Source organism: Oreochromis aureus, linkage group 22 (genome assembly GCF_013358895.1).
Source record: "Oreochromis aureus strain Israel breed Guangdong linkage group 22, ZZ_aureus, whole genome shotgun sequence".
In the NCBI taxonomy this organism is placed as follows: domain Eukaryota; kingdom Metazoa; phylum Chordata; class Actinopteri; order Cichliformes; family Cichlidae; genus Oreochromis; species Oreochromis aureus.
In genome coordinates, this window is record NC_052962.1 from 36,771,334 (window position 1) to 36,787,524 (window position 16,191).

Sequence of the window (16,191 nt, forward strand, 5' to 3'; positions counted from 1 at the left end):
GGTTGTTGAAGATTGCCAAATGTATGCCATATAATTCTGGTGTTTTTTGGCCAGCGTTTTGGTGATATTTTTGAATGATTTGAGCTGTTTCTTGAAAAAATTGTGCTTACCTTCATAGCGCATGCACCAACTATGAAGTACAGGCCCTATTTTTTGGATGCAGCGAGGATAATGGATAAGAAAATGGTGCTTTGGTAAAAGTTTTTTCTGGGGATACAATATCTTGAACAGTTTGTGGTGTTCCACAATCAAATGTTTTAAATATACACACATACCTTGAGATAACATAGGAGGAAATACAATGTTAACTATCTGTAGTAATAAAAGTAGTAGACCCCAATGTTGGTCAGTAGAGGTTACCAAATCTCCAAACATGAGGGGAACATTCCTCAGTAAGCACCATGTCTGAATAGCATTCAGTCCCACATCATTAGACTCTCCACCTAAATTCACAGCCACTGGCCTATTGTTTTTCTCCATGAATCCATAATCAAAACTTTGTATTCTCAAATTCAGTTCTCCCAATGTAAGATGTTGTTCTTTTAAATACAAAAACAATAACTTCAGTTCGTACTGGGCCACTCCTTCCAAAACATCATGCATCACATCAACTGAGAAGTTCTCAGTTGTGTGAAAATATGTCAGTGAATTCAATAAGCATGAACTCTTTACACCAAAAACATAAGGAAGCAATGGATTATTAGACATTTCCTGACAGTGAGCAGTGTGGTTGTCTTTGGTGCGCAACACTATTTTGGCGGAATCTTCAGAAAATTCTGTTTGAAAGTCATCTTTTTCAGCTAAACAAAACCTGCAACAGTACCTTGCACTGAAAGACTCCACCAGACCAAACAAGCTATGTAAGCCTAAATTATCACCAGTGACCTGTACCACACTGCCACGAACATAACCACCGAATAGTGGAATCTCAATACCATCGCTCTCTAACACTTTAATGTCTCGAACAATAGGAGCAAGAATTTCACTAAAACCATAACGTTTCAGATCTTGTGCATGAAATAAGGCACAAAGGTGTATGTTGGCCAAAAAAGAATTCCATTTGGGAGAGAAGTTTCTTAAGGTAAAATATACTGCACCCAACTTGTGAATACCTCGCTTGGAACCAAGAGGATTTGCAACCTCAAAGTCATCATAGAACATTTGGATCTGAACTGTGTGCTTTTCTGTTGAAAAAAGAGGGTGAGTCTTCAATAGAGATCCATCAGAAATATCTCTGAGTCTTGAATCACAAGTTTCTGATTTTTTCAACATTTCTCCAACATGCTGACTCTTAAATATTGATTCCAATGTTGATAAAATTGGAACATACATGAATTTATCTTGAACAACTGCCTGATCATTTGTTCCAGTCTTTTTATTTCGCCTCGTGTCAAATCTTGAGCCAATTACACATTCAACTGGTTCTACAGTTTCCCACTTGTCTGATAAATATTTTGACCTCTTGTATTCCGAATTAAGAACTGAGAAAGGATTCTCTAACTCATCAAAACATGCTTCAACTTTCTTGCACATTTCTGTTTCTCTTTCATTACTAAATACATGCTTAATGACTGTTTCTTTAGCATGTTTTTGGATATCTTGAACAATCTCTTCCATGGAATTCACTACAGAATTCACTACACTTTGGCCTACACCTGCTGCCTTTAGATCAGAAATAACTGCTGCACAACTATTTACAAGGTCTGCTGAAGATATTTCCGACTCAGCTTCTAAATGTTCAGGCACCACATCAACATTAGCAGCATTACTTGTGTCCGTAACACTTTGAACTGGTGAAAAATCTAGTTCTGCAGAATCAAATGAACTGCTTACGTGGCATTTGTTCAGGTGCTTTCTAAAGCCAGAAAAACTACTAAAAGAACGTGAGCATCCCACTTGGCCACATTTGAGATATAGTGTCCTGCCAGTACAGAGACCATGAATTACCTTAAGGTGTTTTACAAGGCTGTTTGGTCTACCATGATCACTTTTGCAAAGAAAGCACTTCATTATTTTGATCTCAATGGATACTAACGCACCATTCTTGCTCGCAACTCTGCAACTCTGGGAGTTTCCTTTGTTTCCCCAACATCAATGGTGTAAATGGTTGTTTGCAGAAAAGTGAAAAAGTTGGTCAGGGATGAACTGTATGACGTATCAAAGACATAATGGGCCTTAAAGAGTTCATCAAGGGCTCCTACTGAACCTGTTGCTTTACATGGAAGTGCATGCTTGTCAATCACAATGAAGAAAGTGTGAATGCTGTTTCTTGTGGGTCCCTGAGCAAGAAGGTAGGGCTGACTGCTTTGGGTGATGTTGTCTAGATGCTGCTGTACACTGGTTCCAGCCTACAACAACACATTAAACAGCAGTATTTAGTGACTATCCCATTAGATTAGATCACCTTACTGTACATTACAATGGCGGTGATGGAATATATATTTTAAATAACATACCTTTAGGAATTTGATGAGGTTATCGACAGCTTGAGATGCAGACATCTTTCCTGGTCTCTTTCGCCCTTGTGCAGATGGCGGTAGCAGATGTAGCAGCAGCAAGATAGCAGACATGTCACTGTCCCAGCCTACAGACGAATAAACAAAGAATTACTCCAAAAATACATTCAATAGACAGAATTACCTATATAATCAACAATGGCAAATAAAAACAGTCAGAGTCATACCATTCTCAACTTCAGTAGCTGACTCAGCATTGCACATCAACTCCAAGAGCTCTGAGGTGGGTACAAGTCCATGACTTTCCTTTAAAATCTTTGATTTAAGATCGATGGGCCATCTCTCCAAGAATTTGTTGGCAGTGACCTCATCAAACAGGAGTGTGAAATCTTGTTCTATCTATAATGCAAAAATAGAAGATAAGAGAGGTGTAATGAGTGAAATTGCAAGCTGCATGGAATATTTCGGTGATTCAACAAATGAAGATGTCTTACCAGTCCTGGTGTGTCCAGAAACCGCGGGAAGACTATGAAGACATCTGCTGCATTCTTATCATCGCTGACCATTGAATGCCGATAAATGAAGGTAGCTTTCATCTTTTCACGGATCGTGTCTTCATCCGCAGAGTGTTTCAAAAGAGCAATAGCTGCTTTTACATCCTCATCTGATAACACTGTCTCAGTGGTGAGTGGTCTGGATCGACCACGGCCTGGCCCGCCAACTTAAGAAAAAACAATTTGATTGACTCCTGCCTACAAATTAGATCAGAATCATTTAAATCACAAGTGAACTTACTTTTAGGAGATTTGGAAACTGAGACACTTCTTTCCTCTGCAGCTTTTCTTTGAATGGTCTTCAACCGCCACGCAAGGTATCCTGAACCGCTCTCTGGATCATAGTAATGTTCCTATGTAATTAAATACAAGCAGAATGTTATCAACATTTCTGAGAGCAACTATGTGTTTAATGTTGCAAAGTCCTCTTTACTTACATATCCATGTTGTGAATATGGGTCTTCCAGATATGGAAACAGAGCAACAATCCCCTGCACATACGTCACTCTTACACTTTTAGGGGGAGATATCCTAATGTATAAATTCAGTGATGACCGTCACTCAATTGGCATTGAACATCACAATTAAAAATAATACAATACTAAAAATGTTTCTTTATAGACTACATTTATGATTCTTACCCATGTGTTTCTGTCATCTCAGCAGCAAGTATGTTTATCATCTTTCTTCTGGTTGCATCTGTCAGAGATTTGGTTTTTGCATACTCTTGTATGATGTGTTCACCACCAGGCTTTGTTGTTAGGATTTTTTCAATCAACTTAAATAGACATAAAATATGAAGTCAGAATTTTTTTAAACCTTGAGAAAAACTGGAAAATGATTACATAAAAACACTTCACATCAAACATGCAAATTAGAATAACAATGTTCACTACCCACAGCTTTTGCCTCATAGTTTATATGGCATGGCCTTTTAGGTTGTCTTTCTTCAGTGGTGGCTGCTTCTTCTGGAGGGTCACACATTGTGAAGTTTAGAATGATTGTATCATCACATGGAGAAGATGATGATGATGATGATAGAGATGCACCTGTGCATTAAGGAACATGACCAAAGCAGAAGCATTAAATTTAACTGTTAATGCTCCAATCTCAACCTTTAAATTTAATATAAACATATACGTATGTGAGTGATTACCAAGTTCTTCATTGCTCAGCATGACTCGGAAGGTTCCAGGTGACCCCTTCACTATTTCTTCAAACACCTCTACGTCTACTTCTGTGTCAGACTGGTCAAACACCTTCATATCTAGCTGTCTGCCTTCTGGTATGTTAAATTTTAGGCACACTGAAGTAAGGTAAGAGAAAAGAAATGTTACAGAAATTGTTAAAAAAAAAAAAGGCCATGCATTTTCTTATCAAATGGTAGAGTAAGGCTATGTCTTCACAAAATATTGATGAGATGAAGCTTAAGCATATAGGTAATTCTCATTCATTGTTGAAGTAGAAACAATTATCAACTTAGGTAGTTGAGTAAGAATATAATTAAGCTTATAATTAAGCTGGTATATTGACCAGGTAAACATTGTAATATTGTTTTATCCTGATATTCTAACCTTCTTTCATGAAAGCATCAAATGTCAGGTCAGACAGCCTAACTACTTCTGCTCCCCACCAAACAAAACACGCAGCAACATATTCTGTTAACAAAACAAAGAGGAAAAAAATAATAAAGGAAAGAGTTTAAGACTGTGGATGTTCTTTAGAGCTTTAGTTTTTATACAAAATAGAAGCAGTTAAAAGTTATTACTTAGCAGCTACAGTATGAAGAAATAAGTAACAGATTAACTGCTAATAAAGATCCTTTATCAACCAGTGTTACTGCAAATGGACCAAGTGTGACTAACATCTAATATTGTTTAATAACTTTAGGCTACGTCCACACGTACCCGGGTATTTTTGAAAACGCAGATTTTTCTATGCGTTTGCACCTTTCGTCCACATGTAAACGGCGTTTTCGGTCACTGAAAACGGAGATTTCTAAAAACGCCTGCCAGGTTGGATATTTTCCAAAACTCCGTTTTTGCATTTACGTGTGGACGAGAAAAACGGAGAAAACGCAGCGTCAAAGGTGTGCGCCTGTTTTGACGTCACACTGTGCGCCACGTTATTGTTTCGGTTTAATAAATTTCTACAGTACTGTTACTGTTAATTGTACTCTCTGCAGTGTCTAAATGCATACATATACACACACAGTTACTGTCCCTCCACATATAGGACTCGGTTCTGCTTCTTTGCCCCATCTTTGTTTACTATTTCCCGCCGAGGCTTCTAGACTTCTGATTGGCCAACATTTCTACAGGTTAGGAATATATCGCCACCTGTTGCTTTGGCATGTTCCTAGCAGCGTTTTCCTTCATTTCTGCGTTTACGTGTGGATGGGATTATTTTTTTAAAACGAAAACGGAAAGTCTCCGTTTTCAAAAATACCCGTGTACCTGTGGACGTAGCCTTAGTCTACTTTACAAGTATTGGTCGCTCTTACTGCAAATTCGCTTTATTTATGTGAACAATTAATGTATATTAACATATCATTAACATTGCTGTGAGTTAATTTATACAAAATACTCGAAATTAATTCTAAATTAGTGTATGCCTTTGGCATTTGCTTAAAAGAATATAAATCAGTAGAGTAAACTTTATGGTAATGTTACCCACTTTTTCTGATAGTTCGTTGGAAGCTAATTAGCCATTATTAGCTTAATAATAAACGATAATTTAGTTGTTAAAACGATCCCATTCGACATGTGACAATAATATTATCTAAGCTGCACTTAGAAGAAATACATAGTTAACATGTTTTAGGTTAATCTTAACTCAGTGAGAAGATAACAAACATTTGAACTTTTAGCAACTGTTAGCATGTAGCTACTCGACAATATCATTAAACCTATGGGTAAATGCTGCTAACATGTCCTCACTCGACATCAGTGTAACTATAAAGAGCTATTTAGTTTAAAAATACTTATTAAACAATGTTACCAGTATGGGAATGTTAACTTAACTTACCTGACTGTGGCAGCTCTTCGGAGAAAATTCCGCGTGTGTCACACAGCTCTGAGACCGCGCACGCCTGCGGACTGGTACTAATCAACACTGTGTGGAGTTAAGTCTTCACTCCGTGTCTATAGAACTTTACACTGACTTTTAACTCTGACGTTAGAGCTGGTTTACTCCTCACAGAGTTGTAAATACTCTCTCTAGGTTAAAATAGGTTTACACTGAAATATTGACACTCCATTTTTTACTGTGTAGGGTTACTGAAGTTTGGCTAGCTGGTATATAATGATGTGCTACGTGACCGCTAGCGACACAACTATGTTAGCATAACATAAACAAGCTAACTTTTTTTCCACTCGATAAAAGTTAACGTGAGTGTTCTCGGTGGTCAGGAACAAATGTAATCGCATGGCAGGATGCTGTAAAAGGACTAACCTTCAGCCAGGAGAACAAGTGAGATAATCCATCCACAATACGAGGTTAGTCATTCATATACTGCTGCATGGGCTGTGCTGTAACATCGTAAGGTTTTAAAAACTGAGCTTAAATAAATGATTAGCAGTAATAAAAGCCGAGGGAGGTCAACAGTGATCACTGACTGTTTTAGGAGCTTTTTGAGATTAAATAGAAGAAAATACAAAACATTAAACATGTTAACAACACAAAAGCCATATTAAACGCAGACTACTTTAGGCCCGGAAGTAGGATTCATCACGTCATCACTGAACAACCGGATTGTGATCACTACTGAGTCGCTGTTGATTACGCATTCTATATAACAGTGTAGTTCATATCCTAGAAGTGTGAGTTAAAAGGAAAATACATCTTGTAACATTTACTTTGTGTTTGTTTTTAGTTTTACAGGAAGAAAAGGATGTCAATCATTGAACTACTGACGAAGTAAAAAGCCTCAAACTTACTTCCGCCTCCTATGTTCATTGAAACCGTTAGCTGTCTGTCAAGTTGGGCAAAGGGACGCACAATAAGGACAGAACAGTAAAAAAGCAGCTTCTCAGCGGGCAGAGATAATCAAAGACAGCAACCTCGGCTGCCAGCACGTCTCATCTCTACTACTGCTTACGCTTGCCACACAGCAGCATTGTGGGATGGAGGACACACAAGCCGCAAAAGAAATAACGCAGCTGTCGGCTCTAGAGACCAGGTCAGTGGCCTCTATAGCATCTAGTGGATCATCAAACTGGAGGCAGCTCGCGCACGAGCCGATTATGCCAAAATAGAGTCAGAAATGATGATTGAGAAGGCTCGCATAGAAGCCAAATTGGACACTTTACAGTATGAAAAGGAGGTAGCAGCAGCTATGGCTGAAGCCAGCATCCTTGAGGTTGCAGCAGAGGAGTCTGTCAAAACTGAAAGGAAACCAGCCTTTGAAGAGACTGCTGAAAGGACACGCCAGTATGTGGAGCAGCATCTACAGCCAACCGAGAGTGCTAAACCAGAGGCAGAGCATAGAGAGTCAACTGTTCATGAGCTGAAGCCCACGATTCCTCCCAGGCAAAGCTTTGGTACTCCATATGTTGAATCCCACTTGTTCAAAATGAGAAACAAAGCCATTCCAACATCAGGGCTATCTCAGGAACCAAAGTCTGGTATTTACCCCCACTCAACACCGCACCCACCAGAGAGCACAAGGGAAAGGTCGCCTGATCGAGTCACACCACAACTCCTACCAGATGGCAGTGCTCAAGTGGGTGATATAGCAAGGTACTTGGCACGGAGGGATCTTATTAATGCTGGTCTCACAAAGTTTGATGACTGCCCTGAAAATTACTGGGCGTGGAAATCCTCCTTTCTGAATGCAATCAGTGGACTAAAACTCAGCTCCAGTGAAGAGTTGGACCTCCTTATTAAGTGGCTGGGGCACGACTCAGCACGGCATGTGAAAAGAATAAAGACGGTGCACGTCTGTCATCCCGAAGTTGGGCTGGACAAAGCCTCGGAGCGCTTGGAGGAATGTTTTGGCTCTCCAGAGATAATTGAAAAAACACTGTTCGACAGGCTTACAAACTTCCCAAAGGTCAGTAGCAAGGATCCTGTGAAGCTGAAAGAGCTTAGTGACCTGCTGCAAGAGGTTGAGGCAGCAAAATCAGAGGGTTATATCCCAGGGCTAAGCTATCTTGACACTGCACATGGTGTCGCTCCAATTGTGGACAAGTTACCACACAATATCCAGGAAAAGTTGCTCTCTCAGGGTTTTAAGTATAAAGTTGACCATAATGTCATTTTTCCGCCATTTTCCTTTCTCTGTGACTTTGTCTGCAGAGAGGCACAAGCCCGCAATGACCCAGGCTTCAGGCTCTTAGCATCTACTACAGACCACTTTAGATCAGATACTACAGTGAGGAAGCCCTATAAGGGTTTGGTCTCTGCTCACAAGACGGAAATATCACAGGGGAAAGCTGGCCAAGACAGTGTGAGAGAGCAAACCTGTGATGTGGAAAGGCAGTGTCCTATTCATAAAAAGCCTCATCCCCTCAAGCGCTGCAGAGGGTTTCGCAATAAACCCATTGAGGAGCGTAAGACCTTCCTCAAGGACAACGGTATCTGTTTTAGATGCTGTTCTTCCACTAGTCACATGGCTAAGAACTGTAACACAACAATCAAGTGTACAGAATGTGAAAGCAGGAATCATATCTCTGCCCTTCATCCAGGACCACCTCCTGCAACTCTCTTTGGTCATGGCGGGGAGGGCACAGAAGAGACAACTCAGCCTGCTATAACATCAACTTGTACCGAAGTATGTGGAGAGGCTCAGAGAGGAAGATCCTGTTCTAAGATCTGCTTGGTAAAGGTTTTCCCAAAAGCGCAGCCAGAGCGAGTGACAAAGGCTTATGTCGTGCTCGATGATTAGAGTAATCGGTCACTTGCCAGGTCAGAGTTTTTTGATGTTTATGGCATAGAGGGATCAGAGTCTCCATTCACACTTCGTACATGTGCGGGAACGACAGAAATGATGGGTAGAAGAGCTACAGGCTTTGTAGTGGAGTCACTAGATGGAGCCACATCAGTCACGCTGCCGACAATAATTGAATGTAATAACATTCCGAGTAACAGAGCTGAGATACCTACCCCTGAGGTGGCAGCAGAACATGCTCATCTAAGACCAATAGGCCATCTCATCCCAGCACTCGATCACAAAGCTGAGATCCTCCTCTTACTTGGACGTGACCTACTTAGTGTCCACAAAGCGAGACAGCATAGAAACGGTCCTCACAATGCCCCATATGCACAGAAACTGGACCTGGGATGGGTCATCATTGATGATGTCTGTTTAGGTGATGCTCACAAGCCTGCAACTGTGGATGCCTATCACACTAATGTGCTTGAGAACAATCGCCCATCCTATTTCAGACCATGTCCAAATATGGTTCATATCAAAGAGAATTATGGGTCCAAGTCTGAGCGTAAAGCCTTCCCTACCACCGAAACACCTAGAGTTAAGGCATGCACTCTTGGAAGCACTGTCTTTGATACATCTGAGGACGATAACAAAATCGGCCTTTCTATTGAAGACAAACTGTTCCTAGAGGTCATGAATAGAGAGATGTTCATAGACGACAGCAACAGCTGGGTGGCGCCACTTCCATTCAAGGGACCTCGCCAGCGGCGGCCAACAATCGTGACCAGGCGGTCAAACGCTTATCCTCTCTTCATCGCACCCTTGAAAAAAGGCCTGAAATGAAGAGGCATTTCTTTGCTTTCATGCAGAACATATTTGATCATGACTATGCTGAACTGGCTCCTCCACTCGAGGTGGACAAGGAGTGCTGGTACTTACCTACGTTTGGGGTGTACCATCCTCAGAAACCGGGTCAGATCAGAGTTGTATTTGACTCAAGTGCAAAGTGCCATGGCGTCTCTCTCAATGATGTTCTCCTCTCTGGACCTGACCTCAATAATAGCTTGTTGGGAGTATTGTTGAGGTTCAGACGTGAAACTGTTGCAGTAACCGCTGACATTGAACAGATGTTTCATAGTTTCATTGTAAGAGAGGACCATCGAAACTATTTGCGCTTCCTCTGGCATGAAGACAACAATCCTGCCAATGACATCTGTGAGTATCAAATGAAGGTTCACGTGTTTGGCAACAATCCCTCACCATCCGTAGCTATATACGGCCTTCGATGTGCAGCAGCTCATGGTGAAGAGGAATTCGGATCAGATGCACGACGCTTCGTTGAGAGGGAGTTCTACGTTGATGATGCGCTTATGTCAAGGCCCACAGCCAGTGAAGCTATTGATCTAATGAAGAGAGCACAGGAAATGCTTGCCACATCTAACCTTCGCCTGCATAAAATAGCATCAAACAGCTCTGAGGTTCTTGATGCGTTTTCTCCAGATGACCGTGCAAAGGGGCTTAAGGAGCTAAATCTGGAGACTGATGTGACACCTACACAGCGAAGTCTTGGTCTGATATGGGACCTAAAGAAAGACACCTTTACCTTTCGAGTAGCAGAGTCAGTGAAGCCCTTTACAAAGAGAGGTGTCTTAGCTACAATCAATGGTCTTTTCGATCCTTTAGGATTTGCTTCACCGGTTACAATCCAGGGAAAGATGCTGCTGAGAGAACTTTCAAGTAAGGCCTTAGACTGGGACACTCCACTGCCTAGAGAAAGGGAGGCCGAGTGGGATACATGGAAAGAATCTCTTGTCGATCTCAAGAATGTACATATTCCAAGAACCTACGCTTCTGCTACGATGTCAACAGCAATCAGAAAAGAGTTACACATCTTTTCAGATGCCTCCACTAAAGCCATTGCTTTCCTAAAGACCACTGGCGAAAATCAGAACCATCAGGTGGGCTTCGTTCTAGGGAAAGCAAAATTGGCCCCACAATCTGCTCATACAATTCCAAGACTGGAATTGGGAGCTGCTGTGTTAGCTGCAGAGCTTGCCGAAGTCATCACAAGTGAACTGGACCTAAATCTTGATGCAGTTGAATTCTACACAGACAGTCGTGTGGTTTTAGGCTATATAAGCAACCAGACGAAGAGGTTCTATGTATATGTTGGCAACAGGGTGCAGCGAATCAGGAGGATTTCAGAACCAAAACTATGGCACTATGTCCCTACGAGCTCTAACCCTGCTGACATAGGCACACGCTCGGTGCCTGCTGCCATGCTTGGTGACAGTGCCTGGCTTAAAGGACCTACCTTCTTGTTACAAGCTAGTGTTACAAGAGAAGCTGAAACCTATGACCTTGTGGACCCTGAGTTGGATGATGAAATACGTAGCTTTGTCACTCACACGAGCAATGATGGGTCTCTGCTTGGATCGCAAAGGTTCAGACGTTTTTCCTCTTTGAAGAAACTCCTCAAGGCCCTTAGCTTGCTCATTCATATTGCAAAGGTCTTCAAGAGCAAAGATGAAGGTCCCTCTTGCAGTTCATGGCATCATTGCAAATAGTCTCGCACAGCAGAGGAACTGACAAGGGCTGAGATTGTCGTCATCAAAAGTGTGCAGAAGGAAATGTTTGAGGAGGAACTTGCCTGTATTGCCAATGGTAAAGACATACCAAAACACAGCTCTTTACAAAAATTCAGTCCCTACTGTGATGATGAAGGACTCTTGAGGATAGGTGGAAGGCTCAAACATGCCAACATCGACTACAAGGAGAAACATCCTCTCATTATTCCAGGTGGTAGCCACGTTGCCAAGTTGATAGTAGAACACCATCACCAGCGAGTAATGCATCAGGGACGGGTGTTCACAGAAGGTGCAGTCCGTACTGCTGGATACTGGATTACAGGAGCAAGGAGGCTAATCAAGCAGATTATCCACAACTGTATCACCTGCAACAGACTTAGGAAGAGAGCAACTGAGCAAAGAATGGCAGATCTGCCTTCTGATCGTGTCAGCACCGAACCCCCTTTCACCTTCGTGGGTTTGGATGTATTTGGCCCTTGGTCTGTGGTCACAAGGCGCACAAGAGGAGGCCAGGCAAATAGCAGAAGGTGGGCTGTTCTTTTTACGTGTCTTAGCACACGTGCTATGCACATTGAACTGATTGAGTCAATGGACGCATCAAGTTTCATCAATGCCCTGCGTCGATTCTTCAGTTTGAGAGGGCCTGTTAAGCAGATTCGATCCGATTGTGGGACTAATTTCGTGGGTGCTTGCCGGGAGCTAGGTTTCACACTGACAGACCCCGACGTGTCGAGCATTAAGACATACCTGGGAGAAGAGGGATGCACCTGGATCTTTAATCCACCTTACTCTTCTCATATGGGAGGAAGCTGGGAACGTATGATAGGGTTGTCCCAACGTATCCTGGATGCAATGCTTCTCCAAACCACGCACTCTCACTTGACACATGAGGTGCTTTCCACTCTAATGGCAGAGGTAACAGCCATCATTAATGCTAGACCTTTGTCTCCTATCACAACAGATCCTGACACACCATTCCTGCTGACGCCTTCCATGCTTCTCACTCAGAAGGTGTGCACTCCTCTCCCCCCTCCGGGAAGTTTTATTGAGAAAGATCTCCATCGACAGCAGTGGAGGCAAGTTCAATACCTTGCAAACACATTTTGGACCAGATGGAGACGGGAGTATTTAGGGACACTGCAAAGCCGGAACAAGTGGCAACGTAACCATGCAAACCTCAAGGTGGGAGATTTGGTGCTCATCAAAGACGCACAAGTGAGGCGCAATGAATGGCCAATGGGACTTGTCAACCAGATCTTCCCGGATAAGGATGGCAGGGTCAGGAAGATTGAAGTGAGGGTCTCAAGAAATGGAACTATTAATACTTACCTGAGACCTGTGTCAGAGACAGTGTTATTGATGTCCCCAAAGGACTGAGAAGTATGTGTGTCATGATGGTAAACATTGTATTCAGATATAATCTGTAAAATCTTGCTGTTTATTATGTTTCAGTTGGTTCATAGTGGTACTTTACAATACCAGACGGGGAGTGTTATGACATGCATAGGTTCTTTCTCTTCAGCGCCCTCTGCTGGTCATAGTGGGAATACTCACAAGCTTATATTTTGGTGGGGTTTTTCTGTGTTCCTGTGGGTAGAGGAAACATGAAGCTGGTCGCTTGTTAGCCTGCAGAATATGCTGTTTGTCGTCTTAGATGCTCTTTAAAACATTTCTGCCTTGGAGAGTTATTGCTTGTGAGTATTAATGTACAACATGTTTACAAGTTTATTTGGTGCATTTCTATTACATAGATTTGTTTAGAAACCAGTTATTTCATCTGTTATGTTTATCTTTGAGGAAGCTAAACTCGCTAAGTTGTATTGTGATCACTACTGAGTCGCTGTTGATTACGCATTCTATATAACAGTGTAGTTCATATCCTAGAAGTGTGAGTCAAAAGGAAAATACATCTTGTAACATTTACTTTGTGTTTGTTTTTAGTTTTACGGGAAGAAAAGGATGTCAATCATTGAACTACTGACGAAGTAAAAAGCCTCAAACTTACTTCCGCCTCCTATGTTCATTGAAACCGTTAGCTGTCTGTCAAGTTGGGCAAAGGGACGCACAATAAGGACAGAACACTACTTTTTCTGCATAATCCATAATACAAAATGTAATCAAATGGAGAAGTCTCTTTTTAAAACTTGTTTTATTAGTTTTAATCTTTTAACTTTATGCATCAAGCAAAAATTTAATTATATGCAACATTCTCTGACTGGAAGAAATTTGTTTAACATTTAAGCCTATTTTCTGCACATTCCAGCACATAAAATAAAATATGTTTTGTGTTTACACTCAGTCTTTCAAACAGATGCAAGTAAAACACAGCAGAAAATAAATAAAGTCAAAGGCTAGTTGCTCTATTTTCGCCTGTAAAGCAGGACTGGGGTAGGCGGAGGTTTGCCGTGGTGCAGGTGTGCCACAGCGGTCAGTGGAAGAATCCGCGAGTTTCTCTGTGAATTTCCCATTACAGTCGTAGTGCAGTCGCTGCTTGCTTGAAAGTTAAGGGGGGTTTTTTTCGCTGTAAAAAGAAGTTTTCTTCCCACGCACAACGGACGCTAATGTTTTTGTCACTTTTTATGGAATCAAACTCAAAATAAGGTCAGTACTTCCACGCTTTAAACGCTGCACGCTCATACTCTTTCCCGTACTTGATATATTATCCATTGTTGATCTGCACACAGCTGTTGTCACGAACGTCGCACTCGCTTACGTCACTGTCATGAGACATTCTCGCAAAAAACTCACGGTTTTAGTAACGCAGTAATGCAGCGTTCCTACGGGAAAGTAACGGTAATCTAATTACCATTTTTGCAATGGTAATCCCTTACATTACTCGTTACTTGAAAAAAGTAATCGGATTACAGTAACGCGTTACAAGTAACGCGTTACTGCCCATCTCTGGTGGCGACTGACTGATGACGCTGTCTCTTTCTGTTCCTCTATATAGTGAAGACAGAGTCGAGTGGGGACGGGGAGAGCCGGATTGGAACAGACTGTGTTCCTTGAGTTCATAACTGTCAGTAAAACACAATAATAGTGAGCACGATCATCGTGTGTGTTGTGTACTTTTACACCTCTGTGAAGTGTGAATGAGGTCAAAGGTCATGAAGCTCAAGTGTCAGCATTATAAATGAGCTTTTTAGGAGTTTCACCATTTTTCTGTTGGTACCAGAACATGTCATTACCTTCATCTACCCCATGATTGGTTGTACATCTGAGTGATGGAGACCAATTAACTTCTTTTGATGAAATAATACAAACCATGTTTGTTGACTCCAGAAACACCAACAGTTATATTTGGAGGGGGTTCCCCACATGTTTTTGTTTTTTTTTTGTTTTTTTTGTAATGTGTGTTACACGTGTGGCATGCCACTATACTGTGGAGAACAACAGTCACTTATGGGGAAAAAACGCTCGTCCCAAACAAGTTTGAAGGCATTTCTTGAGTCTCAAAAAGTGGTTTTAGTGTCAGGGTTACAGTTAGGTTATGGTTAGGCATTCACTTTTGATGGTTAAGGTTATAGTAAGCAGCTAGGGAACGCATTATGTCAATTAGATATCCTCACTAAGGTATGAAAACCAGTCTATTTCTTTGAGTGTGTGTACTCAGTCAACTGTATCAAACTCTGCACTTGAGAGAGGTTTTTGTATGACGGCTTTTCACTGTGTGAACACGTGTTGGCTGTTAATGTAGTGTTCACTCAGACAGTAATAAACTGCTGCATCTTCAGCCTGGACTCCACTGATGATCAGAGTGAAGTCAGAGTTTGATCCACTGCCTGTAAAACGAGCTGGAATCCCTGAATATCGAGTGCTAGCATAGTAAATTATCATTTTAGGAACTCCTCCATCTTTCTGTTGGTACCAGGCTAAAAGCTGATTGTTGTTCCAAACATGAACATTCTGACTGGTCCTACACTTGATGGTGACTGTGTCTCCCACAGCAGAGCTCACTGCTCCAGGCTGAGTCACTGTGATCTGTCCTCTGGACTCTGAGGATACAGAGACAAAAACATAAAGCAGCTTCATGGTTTTGTGGGCTTCATTTCAGAGGGACAGATGTTGATAGAGGAGAGGAGTTTGATTCTCTGGACTTTACCTGTGAAGCAGCAGCAGAGGAGAGTCCAGATGAGGACGCAGATCAAAGTCATGTTTTTGATGAGGAGGATTTCTGTGGCTTCTGTTGTGATGAAGGACAGCTGTCAGTCATCCAGTGTTCAACTCTCAGGACTATAAACTCTCCCAGAGCACTGGAGCATGGTGCTGCTGATGCAAAGTGCCTCTCTATGGAAATCATGGAAATGCCCTTGTCCATTATAAAAGGTTTACTCTGTGTTCAAGAATCAGTGATTTGGTATTTCTGTCTGCTGTAATTACATCAGATTTTTCTCTTAGTCTTTTTAATTAATCCATTGAGTTTTTCATAAAATCAGCAATTTGCATTTTGTTGATTACTTTTAAAAGTATTTTTTTGAAGTTTTACATTGTGCATCTTATGCTGAGCAAGCGTTGGTTGTGAGGATTGGGCAGGCTATTCTGTGACATACTTCAAATCTGGCAATACAGTAGGTAAATATTTGCATGAAGAAAAGTCATCATTTCTTCATCTTGCTCTGTACTACACTGGTTTCAGTTATTATGCAAATGTACTGTTTATAAGGTTTGGGGAAACCTGCAGTCAGCTGAAACTGAAGAAGTCACTTGGATGAGTGATG

At 41.5% G+C, this 16,191-nt stretch overlaps 1 long non-coding RNA gene and 1 gene segment (V, D, J or C); both read right to left on the bottom strand.

Moving 5' to 3' along the window:
• Positions 1-3,095: 3,095 nt before the first annotated feature.
• LOC120435812 lies at positions 3,096-3,502 on the bottom strand. Its single transcript, XR_005609933.1, has 3 exons — positions 3,448-3,502; positions 3,252-3,363; positions 3,096-3,177 (listed from the first exon to the last, which is right to left on the bottom strand). It is a non-coding gene; the product is annotated as an uncharacterized LOC120435812 (long non-coding RNA).
• Positions 3,503-15,136: 11,634 nt separating this feature from the next.
• On the bottom strand, positions 15,137-15,627 carry LOC120435577. The segment is given in 2 exon segments: positions 15,137-15,468; positions 15,576-15,627. Coding segments are annotated over 2 exon segments (384 nt in total).
• Positions 15,628-16,191: the final 564 nt, after the last annotated feature.